Genomic DNA, 26,087 nt, shown 5'->3' with positions numbered 1-26,087 from the left:
CCAAGATCGGTTGTTTGGGCAGTGATTCGGCGTGAATATGAGTGACTGTCAGGGAGAATAACTGAAGTACGTTAACAGTTTGGGGATTATTTGGTTTTGCTTCAGTTGCTGATAGAATTGGCAGCTCAAAATGAGGAGCATTGAGGAGCGTCGTCTTTCATAGATGCAAGTCTGTACAAGTCTGGGCACATGTACATTATCACTGTCTTCCTGACCTCTGTTGGGATAAGTTTTTTTTTAATGAGCTGCTCTTCTGTGAATGTTTTTACTTAGTTGGAGAAAAGTTAAGTGCGTAATGTAATGTACTTTGCATATTTAACATAATTTTTCCTCTGCTTGAAACATTGTCAGAAGCTCAGATTTCTAAGAGGATTACGATAGTCACTCACTTCTGTACTCAGCTGAATTGCAAGAAGTTTCTGTTGTAAGCCTGATGCAAAGAGTGGGTACCAAATGCCTTAAACCGACAAAGTTACCAAGTTTGTCCCCTCTTACAATCTGCAGTTGAAATAGCGTGGGTTTTGCAGAACAAGACTGCAATTCATTAGCAGAGCTAACTGGGTACTTTACGCAGCATTGTGCCTCATTCTTGCTAGCTCCACGCTTCTGTATGCAATCCTTCTCCAGACTCAAATTGCTGCTATCAATTTACCAGAATATTTTAAGACAAGTGTTGTTTTAATGCTGTTCATCTTTTTTAACTCATTTGCATCAGCATGCACTAGCCCTAACTGAAGATTATTGGTATTAATCTGCTTTGGCGTGTGTTACTGTAGCTCCTCAATGCTGTTGAGAACTAAAACTTTACTGCTTTGCTCTCTTCTTTTATAGATCTCTGAGCCAGGGCAGCACAAACTCGAACATGCTGGATGTACAGGGAGGTGCTCACAAAAAACGTGCCCGACGCAGCTCACTTCTGAATGCCAAGAAGCTGTACGAGGATGCCCAGATGGCAAGGAAGGTGAAGCAGTACTTGTCCAACCTGAACGTAGAGACAGATGAAGAAAAGATCCAAATATTGTCACTTCAGTGTGAGCCCGCATATAGCACTCGTAAGTACAGTGATCTAGAAAGGTGTCACGATCTAAGAAATTTATAAAAATCTTGTTCCTTCCCTATAAATACTCACTTAAGATCTATCTCTTCTCCCTTCAAGAAAAAAATACTCTAGTAAGTGCTTGTTTGTCAATTCACGTACTAACAGTTTCAGCAAGCCAGCATTTATCTTCGGATCTTGGTTGAGCTCAGAAAACTTCAGCGATGTTTTCTGCTTTGACCTTTAGTCCTTAAACTGTGTGTCTTTTCATCAGTCTGGAAGGAAATTCAATAGTACATTAGCTCTATTCTTGCCCTGCTGTCCTTGTACAGAATTAGGAAGGATAAAAGTAACGTTTGCCGTATGAACAGCAAGAAAATGAAGAGAGACAAAATCAATATAGAAACTGCAATGGATTACAGCTTAGAATAAATGAAGATTGTTGAGAAGGAAAAGTTAGGTCAGTATTGACTGAGGGAATTGACATGGCTTGATGGTCAAAAATTGAGGGCTACAGCAGGACAGTTTCCATAATTTGAACTCCTGTGCAACTGTCTAACTAAAGAAACTGTTATCTGACGAGCTGTCTTACACAGTTCAGTAAATTCTTATTTAAAAATGAGAAATGGTAATTGCATTTTATTTTGATCCTTAGAAATTTTCACTTGTTTGAAAGGTAGGTTTGTTCCAAAATGGAAGGGTAGCAACCTTGCTAATCAAAATGTTTCATGCTTGTCTGTTGTCCAAATGCAGCATTTTAGGACTTTTTTTGTCCTCAAATACCATTTTATCTCTGACGAGCTTAAGTTAAAAGCATGACTAGGAGATGGCATCTTGAAGGTAAAATTTTAAGTCCTTTCCATTGTTCAGTATTAAGAATGCAAATCCTTGTTATTTCCTAAGGTGCCTTCATATGCAATTTTTTTTAACATTACCTTTTTTAACATTTAACATGTAGGAATACTGGAGATGGCCATACTTGACTCCCTTTTTAAAAATGTTCAATTCTGTGTGTTCACACTGGCCTTGTGCCTGAGATCGCCAGAAATCACAGGTAGCGCTGAACCATGGCATCGTACACTGTTAATGGAAGTGTTCTGCTTGTGCTGTGTTCAGCCAGATATGTAATAGCACAGAATGCTTCTGCTTAGAGGTAACAGCATTGTGGGTTTTATGCTTTACTCCCCCACCAAAACAATAAATTAAAGCATGTCAGGATGAACTCTTGATAGATGATCTATGTGCAAACATAACAGGTGGCCATACTATGCCCAGGAGACAAACAGAAATGTTACGATGTTGTTTTTCAATTGTTTTTAAATCGTATAAAATCTTGTTTGCGCAGTGCTAGCCGTAGATATTTGGAAGTAAAAATAGGGAATACATACTGACCGTTTTACTCCATGTAGTTAAGCAAATCAAGTCCTTTTTTTCTTAAACCTCACAAAAATAAAATGAAGGTTAAGTGGATATACAAATAAATATATAGTAGAGTGGCATATTATTAAAGTACCTATTTTTAAAAACTAGAAGAAAACACTCCAAACCCCCAAAACACAGGTAATTGATCTGCTTGAGATTATACTCATAGTTTGCAGAGCTAGCAGAAGGGTTGGGAAGCGATGTGGAGCACGAGGGAACTGCCAGCCCTCTCCTGGTTTTTGTTCTGGTGGAGTGGGAGCACTGAACTGCTCCTGGGGCAGTTCCTCTGCGCTTGGTGCGTTTCCCCACATTTAAATTTTGACCAAGTAGCTTTGAATCAGGGAGCCTGGTACATGGTTTTGCAGACTGGTTTTGTGCAGATTTGGGGTTTTTTGCACATATCCAGAGAATTAGGAGGTACAGCTCCCCAGTCTCTTATCTCAGTAGTAAGATTCTCCTGGCCTTGCTTGCAGAAGGAATGAGCAGCAGCAACGCTGCAATCCAGAGTTTTCCAGGGGAATTTACGGAGAAGTCAGATGGCCTTAACTTCAGAGTTTCTTAATTGCTGTGTGATTAAAGTAGAAACTGAATCAGGGCTCTGTGTTGCAAATCAATTGTGCCACCTAGTGAAAGCTTTGATGCCAATTGCAAAACAACTGTTTGTTCTCCCTTCGGTGGCATTACGTAATTTTGAAGGAGATGCTGTTATATTTTGCACCTTATGTACAAACATCTAAAATACGGACTTTAACTGTGGAAATAAATCACATTTTTTGTCTTTTGATGAAGTACCTGTATGACACTTTAAAGAGTTCAGGTTTTTTAATGCCATTTCGTGTAACGGCTTCTTCAGTATAATGAGACAGGTGTGTTTGGAATAGAAATGGTTTCAGATACGTTTTATCTGCTTCATGCCATGGTTGCTTTGTCTGGATGGTTGTACTCAGAACAATTGTAATAATCCTGCAATTCAAAGTGCAAGATATTTATATATGATTTTTCTGTAACAGTGACAAAGAATTTAAGTGAGAGAAGAGGAGCGAAATCCTCAGAAATGTCTCCAGTACCCATGAGATCAATTGGCCAAACCACTAAAGCCCATCAGCATCAACAAAACAGGATGAGTCAAGTTCTTCAGGTTCCAACTGTGAATTTATACCCCAGTAGGAAAAAGGGACTGACAAAGGATCATGTCACATTCAGTGAGTATCTTCAGTTCACCTGTCTGGAGTGTTTTATAAATGCAGTAGATAAGAGGGTGGAGCTGTTTGTAGCTGGGTGGATTATTTGAGCTACCATTGTGCTTCATTTACTTCATTCACTTTTAAATAGCTGAAGCATATTACTGTGTTTTAAGAGAGCGTGCCATTTACTTAGTCATTTGCACAGTCTTTAATAACTTTCTTACAACAGGTAATGATAAGGTGCTGTCTCCAAATATTTTGTTTTGTCACTCTCTTTTTTCTCTTGAACTAAAGAACATGTTGTAACTGAAGTGATCTTAGTATTTCTCTCTCAAACAGGTCAGATGTACTGTGTTAAGTCTTTTACTGTGTATTTCTGCGTTCTGAAGAGATCTTGCACAGAGTAGAACAGCATTGCTCGTTTCTTTCCATGACAAAATGAAGTATAATATATTCAGGTGAAATCATTGAAACAAATCACAGACATTCAGTATTTTAATGTCTGGAGCACCATTATAACAACGTCAAATGGAGCAACATATGTTATTAGTTGCTCCTAGTAAGCATCAATTTTTCTGTCTTTAAATTTGCTAGTTGCAAAGCAATATTATGTATTAAAATGCTCTTGACCTATTTACGTAACTTGTTATCATTTGAAAGCTATGATTGTGGGTTATTAAGTAAAGTTAGTTGCAGTCAGTAAATGATTGTATTGGGTCTGGCTGAGATGGAGTTAGTACTCCCTATAGCAGCCCTCATAGCTCTGTAGCTCACCTCTGTGCATCACATTTTTAAGAACTATCATTAAAATCCACATTCATCACACAAAGTCTTCACTCACATCACAAAAATAATTCCCCACACCAAAATCAAAATAATATCATCACAAAACTGACAAAAGTGGACAATTTACACACACAATCCACCCCTCATCCCTTCACCACAATTACAACAATAAAGATTCCCCACTTTTCAAGCAGCTCTTAACTCTCTAGCTGCGTTCAGTCCATGTTTTGCCCGTTACCTCTCTCAGTCACTATCCTTATCTCAAATTCCTCACATTGCCCCGGCATCTCCACCAAAAAGACTGTGATGGGTTAACCCTGGCTGAACACCAGGTGCCCACCAAAGCCGTTCTATCACTCCCCCATCCTCAGCTGGATAGGGGAGAGAAAATATAACAAAAGGCTCGCGGGTCGAGATAAGGACAGGAGAGATCATTCACTATTACCGTCACGGGCAAAACAGACTCAATTTGCAAAATTAACTCAATTTATTACAAATCAACCAGAGCAAGGTAATGAGAAGTAAAATGAAATCTCAGAACACCTTCCCACCACCCCTCCGTTCTTCCCGGGCACAACTACCCTCCCGGATTTCACCACCAAGCCCCCCCAGCGGCACAGGGGGACAGGGATGGGGTTTATGATCATCACACGTTATTTTCTGCCGCTTCACCTCCTCAGGACGAGGGCTGATCACACTCTTCCCCTGCTCCAGCGTGGGGTCCCACCCACGGGAGACAGTCCTCCACGAACTCCTCCAACGTGGGCCATTCCCACGGGCTGCAGTTCTTCACGAACTGCCCCAGCATGGGTCCATTCCACGGTGTGCAGTCCTTCAGGAGGACACTGCTCCAGCGCGGGTCCCCCATGGGGTCACAAGTCCTGCCAGAAAGCCTGCTCCGTGGGCTCCTCTCTCCACAGATCCGCAGGTCCTGCCAGGAACCTGCTCCAGCGCGGGGTTCCCACGGGGTCACAGCCTCCTTCGGGAACCCACCTGCTCCGGCGTGGGGTCCTCCACGGGCTACAGGTGGAGATCTGCTCCACCGTGGACCTCCCTGGACTGCAGGGGGACAGCCTGCCTCACCAGGGTCTTCACCACGGGCTGCAGGGGAATCTTCGCTCCGGCGCCTGGAGCATCTCCTCCCCCTCCTTCTTCACTGACCTTGGTGTCCGCAGGCTTGTTTCTCTTACATGTTCTCACTCCTCACTCCGGCGGCAGTTTCTCCCCGTCCCAACTTTTTTTCCTTCTTAAAAATGTTATCACAGAGGCGTTACCACTATCACTGATTGGCTCGGCCTTGGCCAGCGGCGGGTCCGTCTTAGAGCCAGCTAGTATGGGCTCGCTCTCTCTCGAACACAGGGGAAGCTTCCAGCAGTTTCTTACAGAAGCCACCCCTGTAACCCCCCCACCCCGCTACCAAAACCTTGCCAAACAAAACCAATACAATGATATGAAATGATTCTATGATACATTGAGCATCAATTAAAATAGCTTCTAAAAACAATATATTGCAGCATATAAAGTTTTCTAGTTAGTATTTATTTTGTGTCTGCTCTTAAAAACCTGTGCAACTTGATATGTTCCAGAAGCTTTGCTGAGAGGTGTTTCTTCATTCCCATGTGTTAAGTGTTCAGTGTTGATCTAACAAGCCGTTGAGAACTTAACTGAACTCCTCAGCACTGTGTCCTCTGAGAGGTGGTCAGTTTAAGTACAGTGGTGCACTGGTTTTGCTAAACTTGCTAAGTTGTGTATAGTGTCCATGACTGCTGATTTCAGAGCTCCTGATTGTGAAAATCTTGAACTCATTTGTTGGCTATGACACAAATTGTTTTTAACACTGTCCCAATGGTGTCATGGGCAAAGAGTTTCCTCTAAGCTTTACACGTTACACAGTTTATAGTCCTTTGCAAAAACCACGACTAGTGTATCTGTTGCAATGGTTCTGGTTATGACCTGGGTGTTTCAACACACTTCAGGTGAGCACCCAGTGGTAGCAGTGGCTGCTGCTGATCTGATCTAAATTTGAAATGGAGACTGACTCCACCTGCAGAAATCATCTGAGCATCTGCTCCTCTCTTTGCTGAATACTCTGGTGATTGTTCAACACGGTGCTTATTTGTAGTTTAAACAGGTATCACTAACTTGAAAGAAGAAGAATATGCAGTAAATGATTCCGTTGTTTTCATAGGTACAGGTTCCCCACAGAAGTCATTAAGCTTGTCTGAGGAAGTAAGTAGTAAGAAACAGACAGATGACACTATGTCCATGGCATCTTCTCTGCACTCTAGCCCACCTGCTTCTCCTCAGGGCTCTCCACGCAAAGGTACGTGTGCTGCGTTCACAGTGCACATGTCAGCATCCGTCTCGGGAACTCGTGCCTGTGTTGCACTAAAACCAGGGTGGGCAGTGGCAGGAATATCTGTTGGTAATGACATGTAAGGGAAGTAGTAGCTTGGAATATCCGTGTCAAGAATGGAATTGGATCTTTCTATGAATAGGCGTAGCTTTTCAATGTATTTATATGTTTTGGCCTTAAAAGTCACCTACTATTTAAAAAGGGGAACAACTGTTTTCTTAAAAATTGCTTAAGTGCTTCTGACAGCATTCCCAATAGATCGTAAGTGCTGACACCTGCCAGCGTATCAGTTCAGACTCAGGTGGCCGCCTACATGAATGGGATTTGCAAACCTGGGGATTTCTTGAAGATGAGAGTGTTGGACAGAAACTGTTGAGACATCTTATGGTTTTGCCTAAGGTAGCTGGAATATCAGGTGATTAGATGGAGCTGGAGATAAAATGCTGTTGTAGTTCTTCAGAACAGATAGTTGTGGTAGCTGCAAAAGTAGTGCATCCATCTAAATCCTTGAGGCGCTATTCATACTTCTTGTTCTTGTGCACAGGGCTTTGTATACATCCCTGTCTATCGTGATGCCCTGAGAATCCATATTTATTTTTTGATGTCTTCGTCTTAAAAGACCTGCATCACTTCATCATTAGTCAACCTTGGATGGGAATTCATTTGAAATCTTTTAACACCACTTTGTAGTCAGCCAGTGTGGTCAGTGTCGAACGGTGTAAGGCATTTATCCCTCCCTTCTGTGCTGCTTTTGACTCACTTGACAGCCCAAAGCCACTGGATTAGCATGGCATGGCATGGTGACTTACTGCATCTTCTCACCCTTCTCAGTGGGAGATCGTGCTGGTCCATCCACTTCTACCTTCACAAGATACTGTTTCCTTTAGGAGAATGCCACTTACTTTAATTAAACACAGCATATGTATAAGAAGCTTAATTACTTGGGTTGCCAAACCTAGCTCCACTGAGATTTTTGAGCATTGCTTATAAACGTGTTATTTTTGTTAACTTTCATCTGGTTCTTTGAAAATAATATTTTGTTTCTCGGGGATTATTTCATTAATTCAACTTGCTTTCAGCATATTTTTAGCACTGATCTAATTTGATTGAGGTGATCCATACCCTGTTGTATGTGTAGTGCTAACAGCTCATTGAACTAAAATTAGGTGCTTCACAGACAGCTGAAAGACATAATTTTAGGTATGAACACATTCCACTTAATCTTAGATTTCATTTTCTTTTGAGCTATACCCAAGTGATATGCAAATAGGATTGAAGAAAAAAGGTTTTAAAATCAGAATGTTATTTTTGCTGTTATTTATCTCATCACTTATCAAGATCTGCCTGTATGTATATTTTATATTGTAGTTGGTAACATCCAAAGGTCGGATAACTGCAGTCAGATGAATCTCTCTGGCTCTTCCTCGTCACTTGCCAGTGAAACCAGCAACAAGAACAGTGGACAACGCAGCTATGGAATAGGTGGGGCTTATTTACAAAAGAAAATTTGGATGATTTGCAAAGCAAGAGACAGTTCTGTCGTAAGTGAAAAAAGAGAAAGAGAGGATGAGATTGAAAAGGCCGAAGCTGAGCGTGAGCACAGGAAAATGAAGGGACCCCGGTTTAGAAGACTTAGGGAAAGAAGCTTCTCCAGGGAAAGAACAGCTTTTACTGCAAAAAGGGGAGCGGAGCACATTGAAGTCTCAGAAGAGGGTGAAAACCAAAAGGAGAAAGACAGTGATGCTCTGAGTACAGCAAGTATCTATAGCAACAGCAGTCTGTGGACATCTTACTGCCTATGCATGAAGTCTAGAAGGAGAAGGAAGACTATATGATGCATTTCTAGAAGAAAGACTATGATGTCCACTTTGTGTCAGATATACTGATTTTTATCTAAGTTATTTTAGCACTATTCATTTACGTGTTTAAGCTGTTTAATGTGCTTCCCTTCCAGATATTTGTGTCAGTTATTTATAGCTAATCACCCTTACAGTGCAGTGAAGACAATAATGTGAAGTTTAGAAAATCAAGGAACAGGTACAGTGGCAGTTCTGTTACTTAGTGTTTCACAAATGCCAATGAAACAGTAAGTTCTGCAACATTCTCTTAATTAGACTCTAGATAGTCCCTCATATGGTGTAAATTGAATGCTCACTTCTAGTGTTGCATTGGTCACATCATCTTCTGCTAACCTTTTCAGCCCAGCAAAGACTTGCATTTAGTCGGTTTATATACATGTGCTGTTATTCAATGACTCAGCTTTCGGATAGTGTTAATCTCTTTAATGAAGAGGAGTCCTTTTGTTCTCCAGAATTTTGAAGTTCTTGAAGAGAGTGTCTAAGAATTAAGATGCACTGTGAGAACGTTTCTTACTGCAGTACAGTTGTGTTAATTTTAAGGAGTCCGTTAGACAAAGAAAAGAATATGAGATATTAGTTATTGTCAAAGGAAAGGAAACTGAAATTTAATCTTAAAAATGCTGGTCTTAAATATGGTTTTCTTTCATTCATAAGGTTCAGTTCTTTAGTTTGATAATATTGATATTTAATGCTCATATTTGCTCTCAATATCGTACAGCAATAATCAAGCTTAAGCTGTGAAATCTCTCAAATTGAGCTGTATGCTCAGTGGTATGTATACCAGTGGCTCCACATGCCATATTATATGATCTCTCTATTTTTTACAAACCTAGTGGCATCAATCTTCTGTATGAAGTTGTGTGTATCACTGGTGTGGCTTTTACACTGCCTGGTCGTTTCACCTTTTCACCTAATTGATGTAAATATATGGCAGTCCAGTTCAAAGGCACATGTAGGTAGAAATGAAGTGAGAAATCGAGTGATTGGTAGGAATTTGGGAAAAAATGCTTATCTGAGGACTGTGTCAACAGTGTATTAACGTGGTCTCCTGTAAGGAAAGACCATGTTTTGATTAATTTACAGATGTTTGTTTACCTATACGTGAAGCAGTTGATGATCTAGTCTTTTCAAATAAAGGTTCTAATTTTGTAAATTTATGCACATAATGTAAGGCATATCATAGACTCTGTTCTCCTAGTGAAGACAGGGAATATATTTCCTGAGGTGCAGTGGATTTGCTATAGAGAAACCTACTGGGAACTTAAAGAAAAAAATATTTAAATTGACAAACTCCAAAACAACACCACAGTCCTTAATCCAAGACCTTTTGCCCTCAGATAAAGAGCAACAAACCGCAACTGTGGGCCAGAGTTATTGGAAGCAAAAAGTTTTGAGGTTTCTTTATTTAAAAAAAATAATAACAAAAACAAAACAAAAAAACCCAAACTGATTTAACAGACACCTCCTGATTTTGTTGCCTGACAGCACAAGAGAATGAACTTTGGTCTGCCCGTGAGATGGTGCATGGGCTTACCTAAAGAGATGAATACTCCAGAGAGCTTGAAATCTGAACATCCTAAATTTGCTGCTGCAGCTGAAGGCCCATAAGTCTATGGGGCCTGATGGGATTCATCCCAGGGTACTGAAAGAGTCAGACGATGTTATTGCTAGACCTCTCTCAGTTATGTGTCAATGAGCTTGGGACTCTGGAGAAGGTCCCAGTCAACTGGAAGCTAGCAAATGTTATTCCAATTTTCAAGGAAGGCAAGAAAGATGACCCTGGTAATTATAAGCCTGTCAGTCTCACTTCAGTGCCAGGTAAAATGATGGAGAAGATTATTCTGGGAGTTACTGAGAAACACTTGAAAGACCATGCGGTCATGAGTCAAAGCCAACGTGGGTTCATGAAGGGAAGCTTGAAGTTCAGACTGAATATTAGGGAAAAAGTTCTTCACTGAGGGCCTGGTCAAGCACTGGAACAAGCTGCCCAGGGAAGCGGTCCTGGCCCTTTGCGAGTCGGTGTTCAAGAAGCATTCAGACAATGCTCTTGGATACATGGTTCAACTTCTAGGTTGCCTTGTGTGGAGGGAGACCAGGCACTAAACCTGAAGGACTTCAGTGTGATTTCCCTCAGACCAGCCCAGATGCACTTTGCCGAGTTCAGTTCATTTCAATTCTTTCCCTGATTCTCTACGGTCATAAAAATAAATGATTTAGGCAAGTTGTCCATGCGAAGGGCTTTTTCTGATGCAGCCTGGGGACAGGTGTCCCATCCGGAATCACTTTAACTCTACCAGCAGAAGCGTCTACAGGATATATGTAGCCAGAGCCCATGGAAGTCCCCAGTATAGTAGTCTCTTTTATGTTCACTCCAGGTAATAGGACGAGGAGGTGTTGGATATATGAGGCTATATATACATTTGTGTTTGAAAGAAGTTATTTGAGGCTAAGGGTAAGAAAGCAGAAAAAGTGCGTTATATATTTTGCCCTGAAACTGTTGAGGTCTTCAGCTATTTCCCTTCTGCGGGAGCAACGCTGGCGTCTGGTCTAGCTCCTGCCAAAGTTGTGTTTCCTGCTTTTGCTTCCTCCTCTGTTAATTTTGGAACAGATTATAAAACTGAAGTGGACCATATGGCTAATCCCTGAGTGCTAATAGCTGGCTTTTACCTTAGTCAGCATCTCCTCATCCACTGCCAAAAACTTTTTTTTGAGTCTCACATGACAGTAGGGCAGAGGGATAGTGGGAAATGCACTGAATTTATACTAGAGGACTCAGCACCTGCAAAATTGGAGACATCTGATCCATCCACCCACTATTGATGCTGCAACTGTTGATCCTGTTTATGTAGGTTTAACCTTCTGGTCTGAAGAGTAGTGGAGTTGCAGGTAGGTTATTGGTGTCACCAGGCTTACCTTAATAAACTACAGTGATAGATGCTGATCGGTGCTAGAAGCTTTAGTACCCTAAAAAGTTCAGTGGACCGATTGTGTGTAAACAGGGTTTGATTGTTTTTTCTTTTAAATAGCCTTGCTGAAATGTGTGTGTCAATACTTTGTTGTTGTACCTAGTAAACTGGAATTGCTCTTTGACCAAGACGTTCTCTTCTCTCCTTTAGGCTACGCCCTCATACCTTCCACTAAATCTGATAACTTCTCGGATTCCAGTCACAGTGAGATTTCATCCCGCTCCAGCATTGTGAGCAACTGCTCAGTGGACTCGATGTCAGCAGCACTGCAGGATGAGAGGAGTTTGTCCCAGTCTCTTATTGTGGTGGATTCGGGGGGGGCAGAGAGAAAAGAGCATCCTCAGCCGATGGCCGATTATGGCCAGCCGTGCCCAGGGTAAGACGCAACTGCTCTTGGTTGGACTCGGTGTCCTGGTGTTAGAAAGGGTGACAAAGCTTTGGTCAGGACACAGTTATGCGCTCTACTGTGGTTATTAAGCTCTTGCTAGAAGCTGGAGTACTGGTTCCTCTGTATGGGAAGAGCTTGTTTTCCCAAGAAACTTGCAGTATTACTTGGGTAGACAACAGCTTGTTCCCATCGGTGGGGTTCAGATGGATGTCTTTTGCAGGAGGCTGTGAATGTGTTAAAAGCTAGGATGATACTTAACAAATTAGTCCAGTAGTGAGAGACAGCAGAACAGGAATAGGATATCGTCAATTCTCTCTGAGTCAGCAGTGCCAGTCACTTAACATACCCTAATGTGGTTTTTAAGTATTTTCGTTATTATCATTTGTTGCTTTGGTGGACTGGAAGCTTTCTGCTGCTGTCTTCCTCAGAGTTTCCACACACAAGGTCTTGTTACTTTAGTGCAATGAGAACTTGTCCTGAGACACCAGATCAAACTGGAAATTTTTGGTTTTGTCTTACTAGATGTTAAGCCTTGATCCATAGGATTTAAGGATTCCTTGGGAGAGCGTATTCTGTTCTCAAATGTTGTGGATTCAAGTCAGTGGAGCTGCTCCTTACTAATTTTTATAGCTTATCTCTAAAGCAATATAAGGTTTTTATGATTGCACTCTATAAAGAGCTGTATGTTGTTTCTGTATAATTGATTATAATACGCCAGTATTCTGTGGTGGTCTCTCCCCTGTAAAAAAAGGTTATTAGTGTATGCTTTGCTAAAGTGATGCAGCTCTTAAGAAATTAGTGATTCGGTTTATTTCATTGGGTTAAAATGGGAATTTAAAGATGTGCTTCATAAACAAAAATAATTCCCTTTTCTAAAAGGCATACGCACACTGAGAGTTTAGTCAGAGCAGGAGCAGTGTCCTGAGCGAAATGCCCCTTCGTACTGGCTATGAAAAGCCACTTCAGTGACAGCTGAAGTAGAGGGAATTGCACCAAGGACACTGCTGTCCTCTAAACTCACTCTTCTCTTTGCAAATTAAAAGTAGATTGTTCATGTTTTGTGGTCGTTCCTTTATGCCTTAGTTTCAGTGGGGTTTGGAGGGAAGAAAGCAGTTTTTGTGCTAAACTTATAAAATAGAAAATCAAGGGAAAAAAAGTTGTTTGCACGTATCGCAGAAATGTTCCTCGATTTCACAGCTTGTCAGTAAACTGCTGAGGGATAGTGTTGAATTTTAATGTTGTGCTGCCCATGCGTTTGTGAACATAACCAGAAATAGTTAAGAGACTTGAATAATGTCTAGCAATCATAACTTCATGTATTCTAAATTCATGCAAACCTGACTTTATTTTTTTCCCCTTAATGATGCATTGACAGCGATTAGAGCTTTTAGCAGCCATTTCTTGAAACAAGAAATTTTGTACTTGCGTTTTCAGAATCTGTCACTCCACATCGTTTCCACAAATGTTATTTATGCCCAATAATTCCAAATGTACTTGAAATACAACTACCTCCACTCTGTCTAAACAACTTTGTCGCTGCCAGGGAAGGAGTTGTTTTTCATTCTAAACACTTATTTTGGTTTTAGTTTATAAATGCAAAGAAGGTGGTAGTAGCCTGAAACTAGGAGGTGATTACTCCTCTGCTTTCTCTCAGTCACTGTATTGCTGTAGTTGATAAAGGAAGGCTTCTGTGGACCAGATTTTTATGGATCTGGGGTCAAGCCTGTAAATGCCTGTTGCAGACTTCTTATCCCCCCGGGAATAGCTTCCCTGCTGCCATGTGCAGTAAAGAGGAGGGAATAACGGTGTCTCGTGTCAGTGTTCCCGTGTGCCTACCTATTTTAAAACCCCTTTAGTTGTCTTTTAAGTGAGATAATTGTCTCTGAGTATGTCATTCCTATTGTAAAAGCTCGAGTTGTTTTTTTCCTGATTTCTGTTCTTTTCAAACATAGCTGGTCAATCAGTAGGCCTGCTCTCATCAGAGGGATGGCTTTCACGTCCTCCATGAGCAGCGAGGAGATCTCCCATGAACATATCACAGTAGAGGCAGCAGATAGCGGCCGGGGAAGCTGGACGTCATGCTCAAGTAGTTCTCATGACAACTTCCAGAATATCCCAAACCAGAAGAGCTGGGATCTCCTCAATTCTTACCGTCACACCCAGCTGGACGGACCTATAGCTGAAGTCGATCCCACAAACTGTTACTCTGAGGAGGCTTATTTGTATTCTGAAGCCTTTTCCAAAACCAACAGGCAGTCGAAAGCCAGCGTGGAGCTCGATCAGTCTCGGCAGAGCTGGGCCTCCTCCAGCTCGCTGTCGGACACCTACGAAACAAACTATGGGACAATTAAGCGGAGGGGGCTGGAGAACTCTACAGCAGAGCAGGCGGAGGTTTTGGACTCTAAACCAGGCGCTGATACAACTTACAAAACTGTTACTTCGAGTACAGAAAAAGGCCTGATAGGTAAGCCAAGCCAATAGCTTATGGAAGCTCTACATCTGTTTTTCATTTTGATATTGAGTTGTTAAGAAATGACATCAGCAGGTCTGGGGGCTGGATGGCATGTTAAATTCAGCTTTACATGTGGTTTTAATCAGAACACTATGCAGACAGTGTGTTTTCAAGCCACCTTCTTTTGCATTAGGAAAATTGAAATAATACACCTGTCCGCTTCCCAGTCACTTTATGGGTCTGCAGGAGAACTGTCTTCATGAAAATGTCAGGCAGTTCCTCTCTGTAGTATGGCCATTTATTTATTTGGATGATGATTTTTGGAAACACTCGTCACTGTAGTAGACGTTCCTCTGGCAAGGAGCAACAAGCATGGTTTCTTGAAGTCCCTGTAATACAGACTTGCCATGAACCCGAGAGGGAAGAGCACGACTGCTGAGAGGTGCAGAGCTCTCCCAGCTCTCTGGAGCCGAGGCACCTTTCATCCACAGGGCTTCTGTCTCTGGAAGCTCAAGGGCAAAGTGGATTCCCTTCCTGTCTTTGCTATGTTAAACTGTTATTTATTTGGTTATACAGCTGCAGTTTGGCTACATATGAAAGGATAAGAACTTATAAAATGCGTTTTCAAAGATGCATAGTTCTACCGAGCAAGATGTTCTTTCCCTGACCTAGTGAGTTCGGCAGCCAAAGCTAAAGGAACTGGGTTAGGAACAAGATAAAACATGGAGTGCAAAGCTTTCTAGACTATAAGTCAAGGGTGCAGCTGAAATGCAATTTAATTACTGTCTAGATCGCTAGAGGGGTTTATGTTATCAAAGGTAATTACCTGAATAAACATTGCACGTAGGGTGGAGGTCTTGGATTGCAATCCTCCTCCTTGGCTTTAGAGAAGAAAGGCAGCTTGGTGTAGCCTTGCAGAAAACTTGCTCACAGCTCACTCCTGGGCATGTGCTCTGCGCTTGTAGCCTTGCAAAGCTGTTCATAAGCCTCCGAGTTGTTTTAGGAGATGACATGTTAGCTCTTCAATACCTGCTATCTTTCCTCACAGCTCTTCCCCTTCTTTTTAATTCTGTTTACATACTGCACCATATAGCTTGCCTCCTTTGTGCAGTCATAGCACACTGGTACGAAACACTCAGCAACGTGCTTCAGTAGAGCGTGCGTATGTCTCCTTAAGCAAAGATCTGATAGAGGTGGATATAATTTCTAGGTTGCAAATGCAAATCTGTTTAGCTATTCACCATCGTACAAGATGCCAAAGATACTTTCACTTTATTTCACCATTTGCTTATTCTCTGCGAACAGCTTGTTGCCAGAGTCTGTAATGACTGCATGAGTTCAGAATATTCTAAACAAAAGAAGAATCTTCAGCTCGTTTGCTTAAGGAGCGTTGGTGTTAGTCCCCCAAAAGAATTGGCACAAGCTTTCTTGCCTGAAACCTTTAAAATGGAGCTGGAAAGGCACTGCCCACATACTAATGGCAGAACGTGGTCTTGGCATAATCCATAAAAGTGGTGGCTTCATAACTTCACGTGCAGCTCTGCCCTCTGCAACATCAAACGTTTCTTGCTGCAACCTTTGCTCTAGCAGCAGAGAAGTTGTGGAATGGTGACGTGCCATTGCTGTACATCCAAAGGGAAAAGCTTTTCCGTTACTTTTACCTATAGTAGACATTAAAATTTATATTGCTGCCTTTCAGTAACATTTGCCTTAACCACTGTGTGGAATTTTACCCTATTTTCTTTACAAAGTGAATATTTGAGTAATCAGCTGCTTGGGAAGGGGGACTCTTTGTGAAAGGGTTTTGTAACCTCCTGAGGCTGTGGGTGGGTGCCAGAAATTACGGACACTTAATGCTGTGGACATTAAATTTTCTTGGAATGTTTTATTGTGATAGAATTCATAACGTGTTACGAATGGGAGCTTTACAAAAGGGCACATTATTCCTACTTTCGTTATTACGGTAGGCGAGGTATTAGCTCTAAGAAGCCTGTAGCTTTCTCCTTTAAAGGAGACTATACCCACCCTCGTCAGTCCTCCTGCAAAACCAACCAAAACTGAACGTGGGGGGTTTGCTTGGAGGACCCAGCCCTTCCCCATCCTTTCAGGGAGAAGAAAGTCTCCTTCACTTCCCCAGCTTTCTCACAGGGGGCCAGTTAAATGCTAGTTGAATGAAAATGATTCCTTTAAATCAGCAGTATAAATCTCTGCCTGTACCCACATGTATCTGCTAAAACCCAGACTATGTGGATTCAGTTTTCTTTATTTTCCTGTAAGCCCAAGCATGAACCGAGGCCATCAGGTAGGAAGCAGTTCTCGTTCCCGATACCAACGCCCAGAATCTCGCGAGTCCAGAACACAATAAGAAATACTCCTTTATTTTCACCCTTTCACATTCTTGTAAGATAAGAGAATACTACAGTTGCTGAAAAAAATGAAACTAATGAACGTGCAGTGTTTAAAAGGTATCCACAAGAAGAATGCAAATTCACTCAACTAATAGATTTTAAAAATTACCCTAGCTTTGAAACCCTGCTCCTGTTGCAGCATGTACATGGAAAAAGCCCAATTTAACATGCACATGAGCCCCAGACCTCGGGGTGGGTGGGAGGGGAGAGAACTTAAAACAAGTTAAGCTTTGGTTTGAGAGTCTGTGTGACCTGAACTGCTGATGAATGGGGAAGGAAACTATGGACATGATACGCCATTGTTTACTATTAGAAAATGCAAAATAAGGAATGTAGGCTCTATATACAGTTTGCCTCATAGAAGCAGTTTCATGTGATACTGGGGTTTTTTTCTTCCTATAGAATAGCTGATTGGGTGGTTTTAATGTCTGATTACACATGAATAGATACAGTGGTATTTTATTATAACGAATTTCTGTTAAGCCACTGATGGGTGATGAAGTGGATGCTGTTGAAGTCAACCAACAGTTCTTGCTATCGGTCTCTAGCATGCTGTGCAAAGTCACTTCGGGCTAGTTCCCATAATTTCTTTTGTTTTAATTTCCCAGCCTGCAACAGAGAGTGGGAGCAGCCTCAGCCGGCAGCCTTGCCGTGCTGGCTCCCCGTCCGTACCGTGGAGCTCCTGGGCATCCCGCGGTGGAGCGGTGCCGCAGGAGTAGGGAGTGTAATGGGTGCTGCTATTGCAAGTTGAATCTGGAGAAGGTTATAGTCCTGTTTCCGCTCGATTGGCATCTTGCCTAACGAGTTCACGGGTTCTGTTGCTACTCTGACTTCTTAAAATAAGCAGAAAACATAAATGAAAGCATAAATACCTGCTGCTGTCGTTATAACCAGTGTTTCTGCATTTGCATTTTGTTATCAGTTTCTGTTTTGCCATTGTAACATTTCATGATTTTTTAACGTTTTGTTTCCTTTGTTTTCTTCTTTAACATTTCCATTGCTTATTTCTTGTGCCAGTGTACTGTGTCACCTCACCTAAGAAGGACGATAGGTATAGGGAGCCACCGCCCACCCCTCCGGGATATATGGGGATTTCTTTAGCGGACATAAAGGAAGGATCGCCCCACCACCCACACCTAAAACCTCCAGACTATAGTGTGGCAGTGCAGAGGTCAAAGATGCTGCACAGTGACCTCTCTAGACTTTCATCAGCTTCTCTCGGTAGTGAACCGGTGGCCTGTATTTCATCGAAGATGCCTCAGTGGCATAGTCGGCAGCCGTCCAACCCCAAACTAGCAGATATGACTGACGCAGATAGTGAAGAGGATGGTATGTGCAACACCTGACTCGGTAGATGTTAAGTGAACTGCTGTGTGAATCTGGTCTGTGCAGTGTTTACTTCCCAACGATGTTCTGGGCTTTCTCTTGGTCATTCTTGGAGATTAAAACTTGATTAATCTCTAAATATACAAATATGTTTGTATGGCTGTATACACATGCATATATGTGTGCATGTATATACATGTTTTAAAAAAAAAAGAAAAAAAAAAAAGAATGCCTTCCTTGTAGAAAAAGCATGTTGACACCGAACAGAGTCTAAATTATATATAAATAAATATATATATAAATATACATATGAGATCTCCCAAAGCACAACTGAGACACTTAAGAGCATGTAGATATCATGGTTTTTTTCTCTAAAATCTGCCCCCTCTACGTGGTGATGATGACTTTAAGGGATGCTGTCAGGCTATAAATTACATGCAGAAAAACTCCAGCCTCTCTGGGTTGATTGACTGATGTCCCACTGTTTTAGAATGGCATCAGGATGATGACCTAAACCGAGTATTTTGAATTTGGATTTGGTGGGGCGTTATACATTCTTAACTCATTTCACATTTGTATTCTCGTGTGCTAGCATTAAGCTGCCTTATTCTTCAGGAGAGATTTCTGGAGACTGATTTTAAAAATGTTGAGCAAAATAACAGTGAATTTCTCTTCTTCTGAAAAGTGCATTTGAGAAAACTTGACTTCTCAGCCCAACTTGGCCTGACAGTGTCTCTTCCACTTAAATTCTTCATGATCTTGTTTGAAGCAACAAACAACGCTGCCGAGCACGGCATGTATCGGGTGACCAAAATTGCAAGAGGTTTTCCTGAAAAAGACTGCTCTTATATTGTGTCAAAGCTAACTTCAAGTTAGGGGAATTTCTACTTAATTGTGTATCTGCTTGATTTGCTTTTAATACCTATGCACTGATGCAATCTCTCTGTATCCTTTGCTAGTGAACTCATATTTTATTAGAATATTGTGGTCGTTTCCTTCAATTTCAGTCTGGCTTAAAATGAGTGTGGATTTAGATTAAAACAATTTCTGATGCAAAATGATCCTATCTTGGCCCTTTAAAATATGCAAACAGTATTTAACATATATATTACTACTTCAAATTTACCGTAAAATGTAAAGTTACCCAGCATTAATTCAGTTGTGATATTAAATGCTTTTGATGTAAAAATAAGGAAGTAATTGCTTCAAACATTTTAATCCAAATTTTTCTAAACTAAATTTAACCATACACTTTTAGATACACCTATTTTTAAAGTGCTTGGTTAATTTTATTTGGGATACAATGCTCACTGCATGATGGGAAGTGATTTACTGGCTTTTCTCCCAAACGTGTAGCTTTTGGCATATTGGGAGCTGCATGCTAATAATTTTTGGAGGATCTGGAATTTTCTGTTTTGCAGTACATCTTTATTTTGTGATTACAATACCTCAGACTACTTGAGGATTTGATAAGAGGTGATACTGAATATATTGTGGTCAGTGATGAAGATGGTGAAAACATCACGATGAATTAGTGAAGTCTTCACAGAACCACTGTAATCAAATAATAACTGGGTACTGTTCTGTACCTTCTGCGTCCGAGGCAGGGGGCTGACGGAATAACTTTTTTTTTCTTTTTTCTTTCTTGTTTTGCAGAAGATGAACAAGTATCAGCAGTCTAACCATTGGGCTATTTATGTAAACCACTTCACAACACAAGGGATGTGGGGAGAAGGACCACACGATTCTGTTAGCGAACGCTAACAACTTGCTGCTACTAACCTCAGACGTTGCGTTTGCCTCTGTCACGGACGAGATGGAACGGGTTGGATCACGTCTCTCTACCTTACTTCAGTCTACCACCGCCTAAGAAAGCTATTTCTGCCTGTGAAATAGAAAACCGTTTTCAAGGAGCGTACTGACTACCCGGATACCCACATTGGTATCTGGAGATGGACCAAGCTTCATGCATTTGGGAGGACCAGTTGTCACCACCACTTGAAACTTGGAAGCATTCTTCTGTATGATACCATATAATCCTTTGGTAGTTTTCCATCGTCATTATTTTCTACATGACCATTATAAGTCTAAGAGTGTTATTTTATGAACTTGAAAAAAAAAAAATTTATCAAAATGTCAGCAAAAGCAAAGGACATTGCTGAAGTATCTGAAAATAATTTATTAATTTAATTTTTTTTAATGGTAATTTCCTTTATTTGTGTTGGCAGTGCTCTGGTTGGCTAATATAAACGTTTAGTCAATGTGGTAGTAAGTTAGCTACACATAAACTGTCGTGCTCTCAAACACAGAAAACTAGAAACGGGATGTTATCAGGTGCAGAAATACATGGATTTTAGAGTGGTTTTAGATTAAACATAAATAGAGCACAAAGCCCCGCAGAGCGGCGTGTGTCGGGCAGGCAGCCCTGCCGTCTGCTGCTCCCCTCCTACACGGACACAGCAAAACCCCTCCGCCCTTGAAGTATTTTTGGAATTTTTTTTAGCTGCCAGCCAACTGAGGCAATAGTTGGTGCTCTGCTCTCCTCCCCTGTTAAGTAATCATTTGAAATACAGAAGCCGTAGCTCACAGGGAGCTGTTAGGGGAGTTTGAAGCTTTCCCAAAAGAGCTTAAACCAGGTTTTGCCCTGCAGAGTTCAGCATGCAAAGCGTGTTGCTAGAAACCAAAACTAAACCGTGTGTTGTGGGTTTTAAGATCATCCCACGCATTCTGGCCTTTTACCAGAGTTGCACAGGATTTAGGTGCAAAGGTTATCTTTAAAAAGAAAAAAAAAATTAATTATAAATCACCTTCATTTCACAGTAAATTTTGTGAAACTGAGTATTAAATGACATGATGCCTATATAAGAGTATAATGCATTCTATGATGGGTTCAAAAACCCTGTTGTGTTCATCTGGAAAATACAGGTGATCTCAAAACGTTTTGTTTTAAATCCTAGGTAAAAATCCTGGTGTTGCTGATGTCAGTGACAGTTTTGACTTACAGCCAGCCAGTATTAACACGTGATCCTCTAGTTTGACTATGGTCAAATAAATTGGTTGTTTGATTTTGCTTAGCCAGCCAGAGCGCAGAGGGGTAAAACTGGAAATACCTGCAGCTTCTTTCTTTCTTTCTTCTAGCACATGATGCCCCATTCTAGTGTTAAAATTGGACATGAATGTGTGAATATGTATTTAAACATTTAATTGTAAATCTTTGTTGTGATGTTTACAGCCTAAGCTAGAAAGAAGATGTTTGTCATTTTTACAGTGCCTCAAAAATGATTTCTATATCCATAGTTGTGAAGAGCTTTAAGGTTTTTGTTTTTTCTGTATGTGTGCAGGGGGTGCAAGGTGAATGCAACATTTTCTGAAAACGACACAAGTACCAAAAACAACCCAAAGCCTTTGATGTGCTTTCCCCATAGCAGCTTGGGACTAACGAAACTGGGTGAATGCGTATGGCCCAGCCTGTGTCTGCATTCGTAGTGCTGCCAGGTTCAATATTACCGTGTGGCTGGAATTTACCCGTATTGATTGGAATTTGGAAGACAAAACCGAACAGCGGTGCTGAGGAAGGGATGCCCAATTCATCACTAATTGGTCGGCTGTATGAATTTTTGGCACAAGTATCTGAGGAGCAAAGGGTTGAAAAAATATATTAAAAATCAGTTGAGGTGTATCATAATGAATGCATTTTGCTTTTTCGAGGCCTTAATGAATATAATGAACCTGCACAGGCCTTAATGAATAAAGATTAAAGTGTCAAAGCAATGCAGGGCAGAGCGATTATTTTCAGCACATGTAATGTTGATAATATAACTGTTAAATTGATATTTTTGTGGGGTATAAATCCAAGTCCTAGCAATCCCACCGTCAGCTGTAGTTTCTTGTTACCTTTTTTCCGTGGAGTGCGCAACAGGCTTCGTGTTTTGTCAGAAAATCATCTGTGTTGTGCCAGGTAAATTGAATCATACGGTTCCCATGACCTCGGGTGTTGAGCTGTAGTTTATTTCAGCCTGTTGAACAAAAGTGTAAGGGATGAGGAGTTGTTACTGAAGTGACTTCCTTTGTCCCCCAAAACGCGATAGTGCTGTCTTTGAGGATATGGGGAGCGGGGTTGGGGTCTCCTCTGGCAGCCAGAAAGAGCAGTTGAATAAATCGCCCATTGAAACGTGGTGTTTGCACATCAACAGCATCCGTCTGTTCTGCAGGGCTTTTCAGGACACTGAAAAGTTTTTAAAGTAAGTGAAAGTCTCGCTAATCGTATTTTCCTAATATCCAATACAGCTGGTGTAAATAAATCATGCATAAACTATGGACAGATGAGCTACTACTTCTGCTTCTCCTGCCTCGCACAGTGTGGCTTGCCTCTGCTGGTCCTTGCTGGGATTTTTGTTTGTTTGTTTGTTTTTAAATCAACCGATCACATTGATCGGGGCCGATAGCCAAATGTAGTGTGTCTGGTATGGATTTGAAGAGACATTATCCCTTTTTTCAGGAATTCAAACGGAAGCAGGGTGGTGGTTAGTACCCGTTGTACACTGCTTTATCGAAGTGATGCCTTCTGGATCGCAGATTCCTGACTCGGTACCTCCACCGGGTTCCTCTGACTCGGGCTCTGATTTCGATGAACAGTTAAAATGCCTCGTGCACGTTCTTCCACTGCCGTACCTTGGTTTGCTCGCTTCCTGCTGTTTGTTTGCTCTCGACTGGCGGGTGAAAGATGTGTTTCAGCTATTTGTGATTTAACCGTACAGTATTTCATTATGGTTTATTGATCTTGAACTTCCAAGTAATTCCCAAAAAAGCAGTGCGGTTTTGTCAAATTTAATTGGCCTCTCCATTTGCAAAAAAAAAAAAGAGATCGCTGAGCCTCTGAGTACTGGTTTCAGCTCCCAGATACACAAATAAAAGGAAAGGCAACGTCTGCAGATAATTTGCAGTACACGTTTTTGCAGTGTGGACACGCAGGAACGGGTGGATGTTTGCTAACAACGGGCAGCCTGCTGCTTTCCTGGCTCCTTTGTTTTGCCTTCACTTACATTAGGAGTTTCACAGAGGTGAGTGATGCTTCACTGGGAGATGGTCAGAGCCCGGTGTGCTGAGGGCTGCCTGCACCCTGCCTGCGCCCTGCCTGCGCCTGCTGGAGGCGAGGGGTGTCCCCATTCCCCAAGGGCTGAACCTGTCAGCGATGCCACTTGCCGAAGGAACCTGTGTGGCATCAGTGGTGTTGCAACACCTCTCTTTCATCACCTCCCAAGTCATTTCGTCGCAGGTAACAGTGGAAATACGAACCTGTCATTTAAGTTTTTATAAAACATTAGAATTATTTTCTTTTTAAAGGATACACTCACCACTGCCTTTGCAAAAACAGAAGAAAAAAGGGATACTCTCTCTTTAGAAAAGCTTTACACATTATATTTTAGAACGCTTGTATAGAGGGTGATCTACCTTGAATTCCCAACCCAGCTTTTGCTTATGTTGTGCTTTTTATTGTTTTATCTTTATTTTTGATATACCTGGAATGCAGTTTAGCTTGGTATTAATTAAATTCTAAATATGTGAGCATATTGGCAAAACTGCACAGATGTAATGATATTCCAATAGCAATTGTACTGCACAAGTCAGTGATTGTAAAGTATTCTGTAACAAGCAATGTTTGTCTCCTATTTTTTGATACCTCTTAACACTTATGTCTTTTAGAAAGACAGTGCCTCTGTATGCTTTTTGTATTTTTACTGAGTGATTGTAAATATTTGTTATATTTTTGGTTAAGAGAATGTTTAAAAGTACTGTTTATTATCCAATCTATTAATATGTTGGAATCAATAAACAATCTACATATATTAATGGTTTTCAGCAGATCTTTTCTGGCAGCCGGCAAAGGACGGGAGTCGAGTTGGTGTGGAGCTGGGGAGACCCTGGCAGGAGCGTTGCTCACCCTGGGCTCGGCGAGGAGCAGCCGCTGAGTGATTTTTTTTTTTTTTTATTTTTTTTATTATTATTATTATTATTATTTTTTTGTCCTCGCAGTGAGCAATGGCCCCTCAGGTTTTGGCTCGGGGTCCAGCCAGGTTTGGGGTTGGTCCCCTTTGCTGTGCGGTGGCTGGGATGCTGGGGACACTGGGGCTGCGGGGGTGGCTGCGGGGACCGGGGACTCCCTTGTCCCAGCGAGGGACAGAGACAGACAGTTGGCTGGCCACAGCAGCGTCCCCGGGTCAGGGCAATGGCCTCTGGGCACCAAAAAAGGGAAGCGACAAAGGAGCCGCATTCGGAGCCTGTGCCCCCGCCGCAGCACCCATTGCTTGGTGCTTCGTACCTCTCCTCTGCGGTCCTTCACCATCCTCCCTGCCTGTCCCGCACCCCCAGAGCTGCTTGTCCCCTTCCTCCTGCAGCTTGTCCCCTTCCTCCTGCAGCTTGTCCCCTTCCTCCTGCAGCTTGTCCCCTTCCTCCTGCAGCTTGTCCCCTTCCTCCTGCAGCTTGTCCCCTTCCTCCTGCATCTCCCTGCCCGCGTAGATGCTCCGCAGGCAGCCCCTTTACCTTCCTTCGTCCCCCTGCAGATCCCGGCTCCATCCTTCCTAGCACCGTGCTGGAGCCCTCGCTGGGATGTGACCCAGGGAGTCATCTCGGCGACACCAAGAGCCATGCGGACCCGCGGGGAGGTTCTGCTCACGACGACAAGGACTCGCATCTTTCCTCCGGGTCCTGCCCTGGCACGGCTGCCCCGGCCCCAGAAAAACCAGAGCGGGATGAACGAAGCCCGGGCTGCCTTCTGCACCTTGGAGACTGTCACACCTGGTAAAATACAAAGAAAGATGTGTGCAGGGAGTGAGGGTGGAACCACAGAGCTGAAAATACTCCTTTTTCCCCCATTTTTGCTGGCTGACCCGTAGCCCCTGGCAGCCCCCGGTGTGCTGCTGTGGGTGGGACGGGTGAGGGGAGCAGGAGCTGTGGCAGGGCCAGCCTCTAACTTCATGTTCCCTCTATTTATTTACTAAAAAATAAGCTACATGGGAACCTTACGGATAAATACCTTTTTTTCTTTTTTTTTTTCTTTTTTTTTTTTTTCGGGAGCATGGCACTTCTGTAAGGCGTACACGCTGGCAAGCAAAGCCTGCAGCTTCTTGTCGTTTGCTTCCCCAGTGCAAATGGCATTTTCTTCTCCCCCTCCCTGTGCAGCCCCTTTCCTGCCCCGGACGCGGGGATGCGGCCGCACACGCTGCCAGATCAGATGAGAGTTGAGCTTCATCTCCTTCACCGTCTTATTTCCCCCATTGGGGCTTTTCAGGTTTGTTCTCAGGGATCTCTGATTTCAGGCAGTTTCTGGGAGGTCGTTAGTTTTGTAAATTATTTTTTTTTTTTTTTTTTTAAACTTCTGAAAATTATCATTCTTTAAAAAAAGGAAAAAGAAAAAAGAGCTGCCACAAGAGGACAGCATTGCCTGTGGTTTTATCAGCACCTTTGCCAAATCCCCTCTGCGCAGGCCGGGCTGGTGCAGGTTGGTCCCTGCGATGCTCAGCCAGCACCCAGCACCCTCGGGGGTGACAGCGGGGACATTTCGGGGTTTGCCCATCACCCTCCAGCCGTGGCGGCGGCTGCGGGGACAACGCGGCTCCCGAAACCGGCAGGTGCGGGAGGACGCGGGGTCTCAGCAGGTCACTTCGCTTTTAGGATTTTTCCAAGGCTGTCCGGTACGCGTTCCAGATTTCCTCCTCGCTTGTCCGGATGATCTGTTTTCATCCGTAATATTTATCCTGTGCCCTTTTCTCCGCTCGTCCCCATCTGTCTGCGGGCTGGGAGGTTGTAAAGCTTTTCTTCCTGCGGGTCCGCGCGGCAGAAACATCAGCGAAGCGGTGGGACAATCTGTGAAGGCAGCAGGTAGCGCTCGGGTCTTAGTGGAAAGC

General features: G+C 42.4%; 1 protein-coding gene across 8 annotated transcripts in view; it reads left to right on the top strand.

Moving 5' to 3' along the window:
- The window catches only part of RAPGEF6 (Rap guanine nucleotide exchange factor 6), a 135,008-nt gene extending 111,030 nt beyond the window's left edge, over positions 1 to 23,978 (top strand). For 6 of the 8 annotated variants that reach the window (XM_049830067.1, XM_049830066.1, XM_049830071.1 and 3 more), the window contains 8 exons: positions 832 to 1,052; positions 3,469 to 3,660; positions 6,617 to 6,751; positions 8,153 to 8,266; positions 11,760 to 11,985; positions 13,950 to 14,461; positions 17,875 to 18,186; positions 19,840 to 23,978. In XM_049830067.1, coding sequence (XP_049686024.1) covers positions 832 to 1,052; positions 3,469 to 3,660; positions 6,617 to 6,751; positions 8,153 to 8,266; positions 11,760 to 11,985; positions 13,950 to 14,461; positions 17,875 to 18,186; positions 19,840 to 19,865 — 1,738 coding nt within the window. In that variant the 3' untranslated portion in view covers positions 19,866 to 23,978. The remainder of the gene's footprint in view (positions 1 to 831; positions 1,053 to 3,468; positions 3,661 to 6,616; positions 6,752 to 8,152; positions 8,267 to 11,759; positions 11,986 to 13,949; positions 14,462 to 17,874; positions 18,187 to 19,839) is intronic. The other 2 variants (XM_049830074.1, XM_049830072.1) reach the window with 1 other exon arrangement.
- The last annotated feature ends 2,109 nt before the right edge of the window (positions 23,979 to 26,087 follow it).

Source organism: Accipiter gentilis, chromosome 26 (genome assembly GCF_929443795.1).
Source record: "Accipiter gentilis chromosome 26, bAccGen1.1, whole genome shotgun sequence".
In the NCBI taxonomy this organism is placed as follows: Eukaryota; Metazoa; Chordata; class Aves; order Accipitriformes; family Accipitridae; genus Astur; species Astur gentilis.
This window is presented reverse-complemented; position numbering and strand designations above follow the sequence as displayed.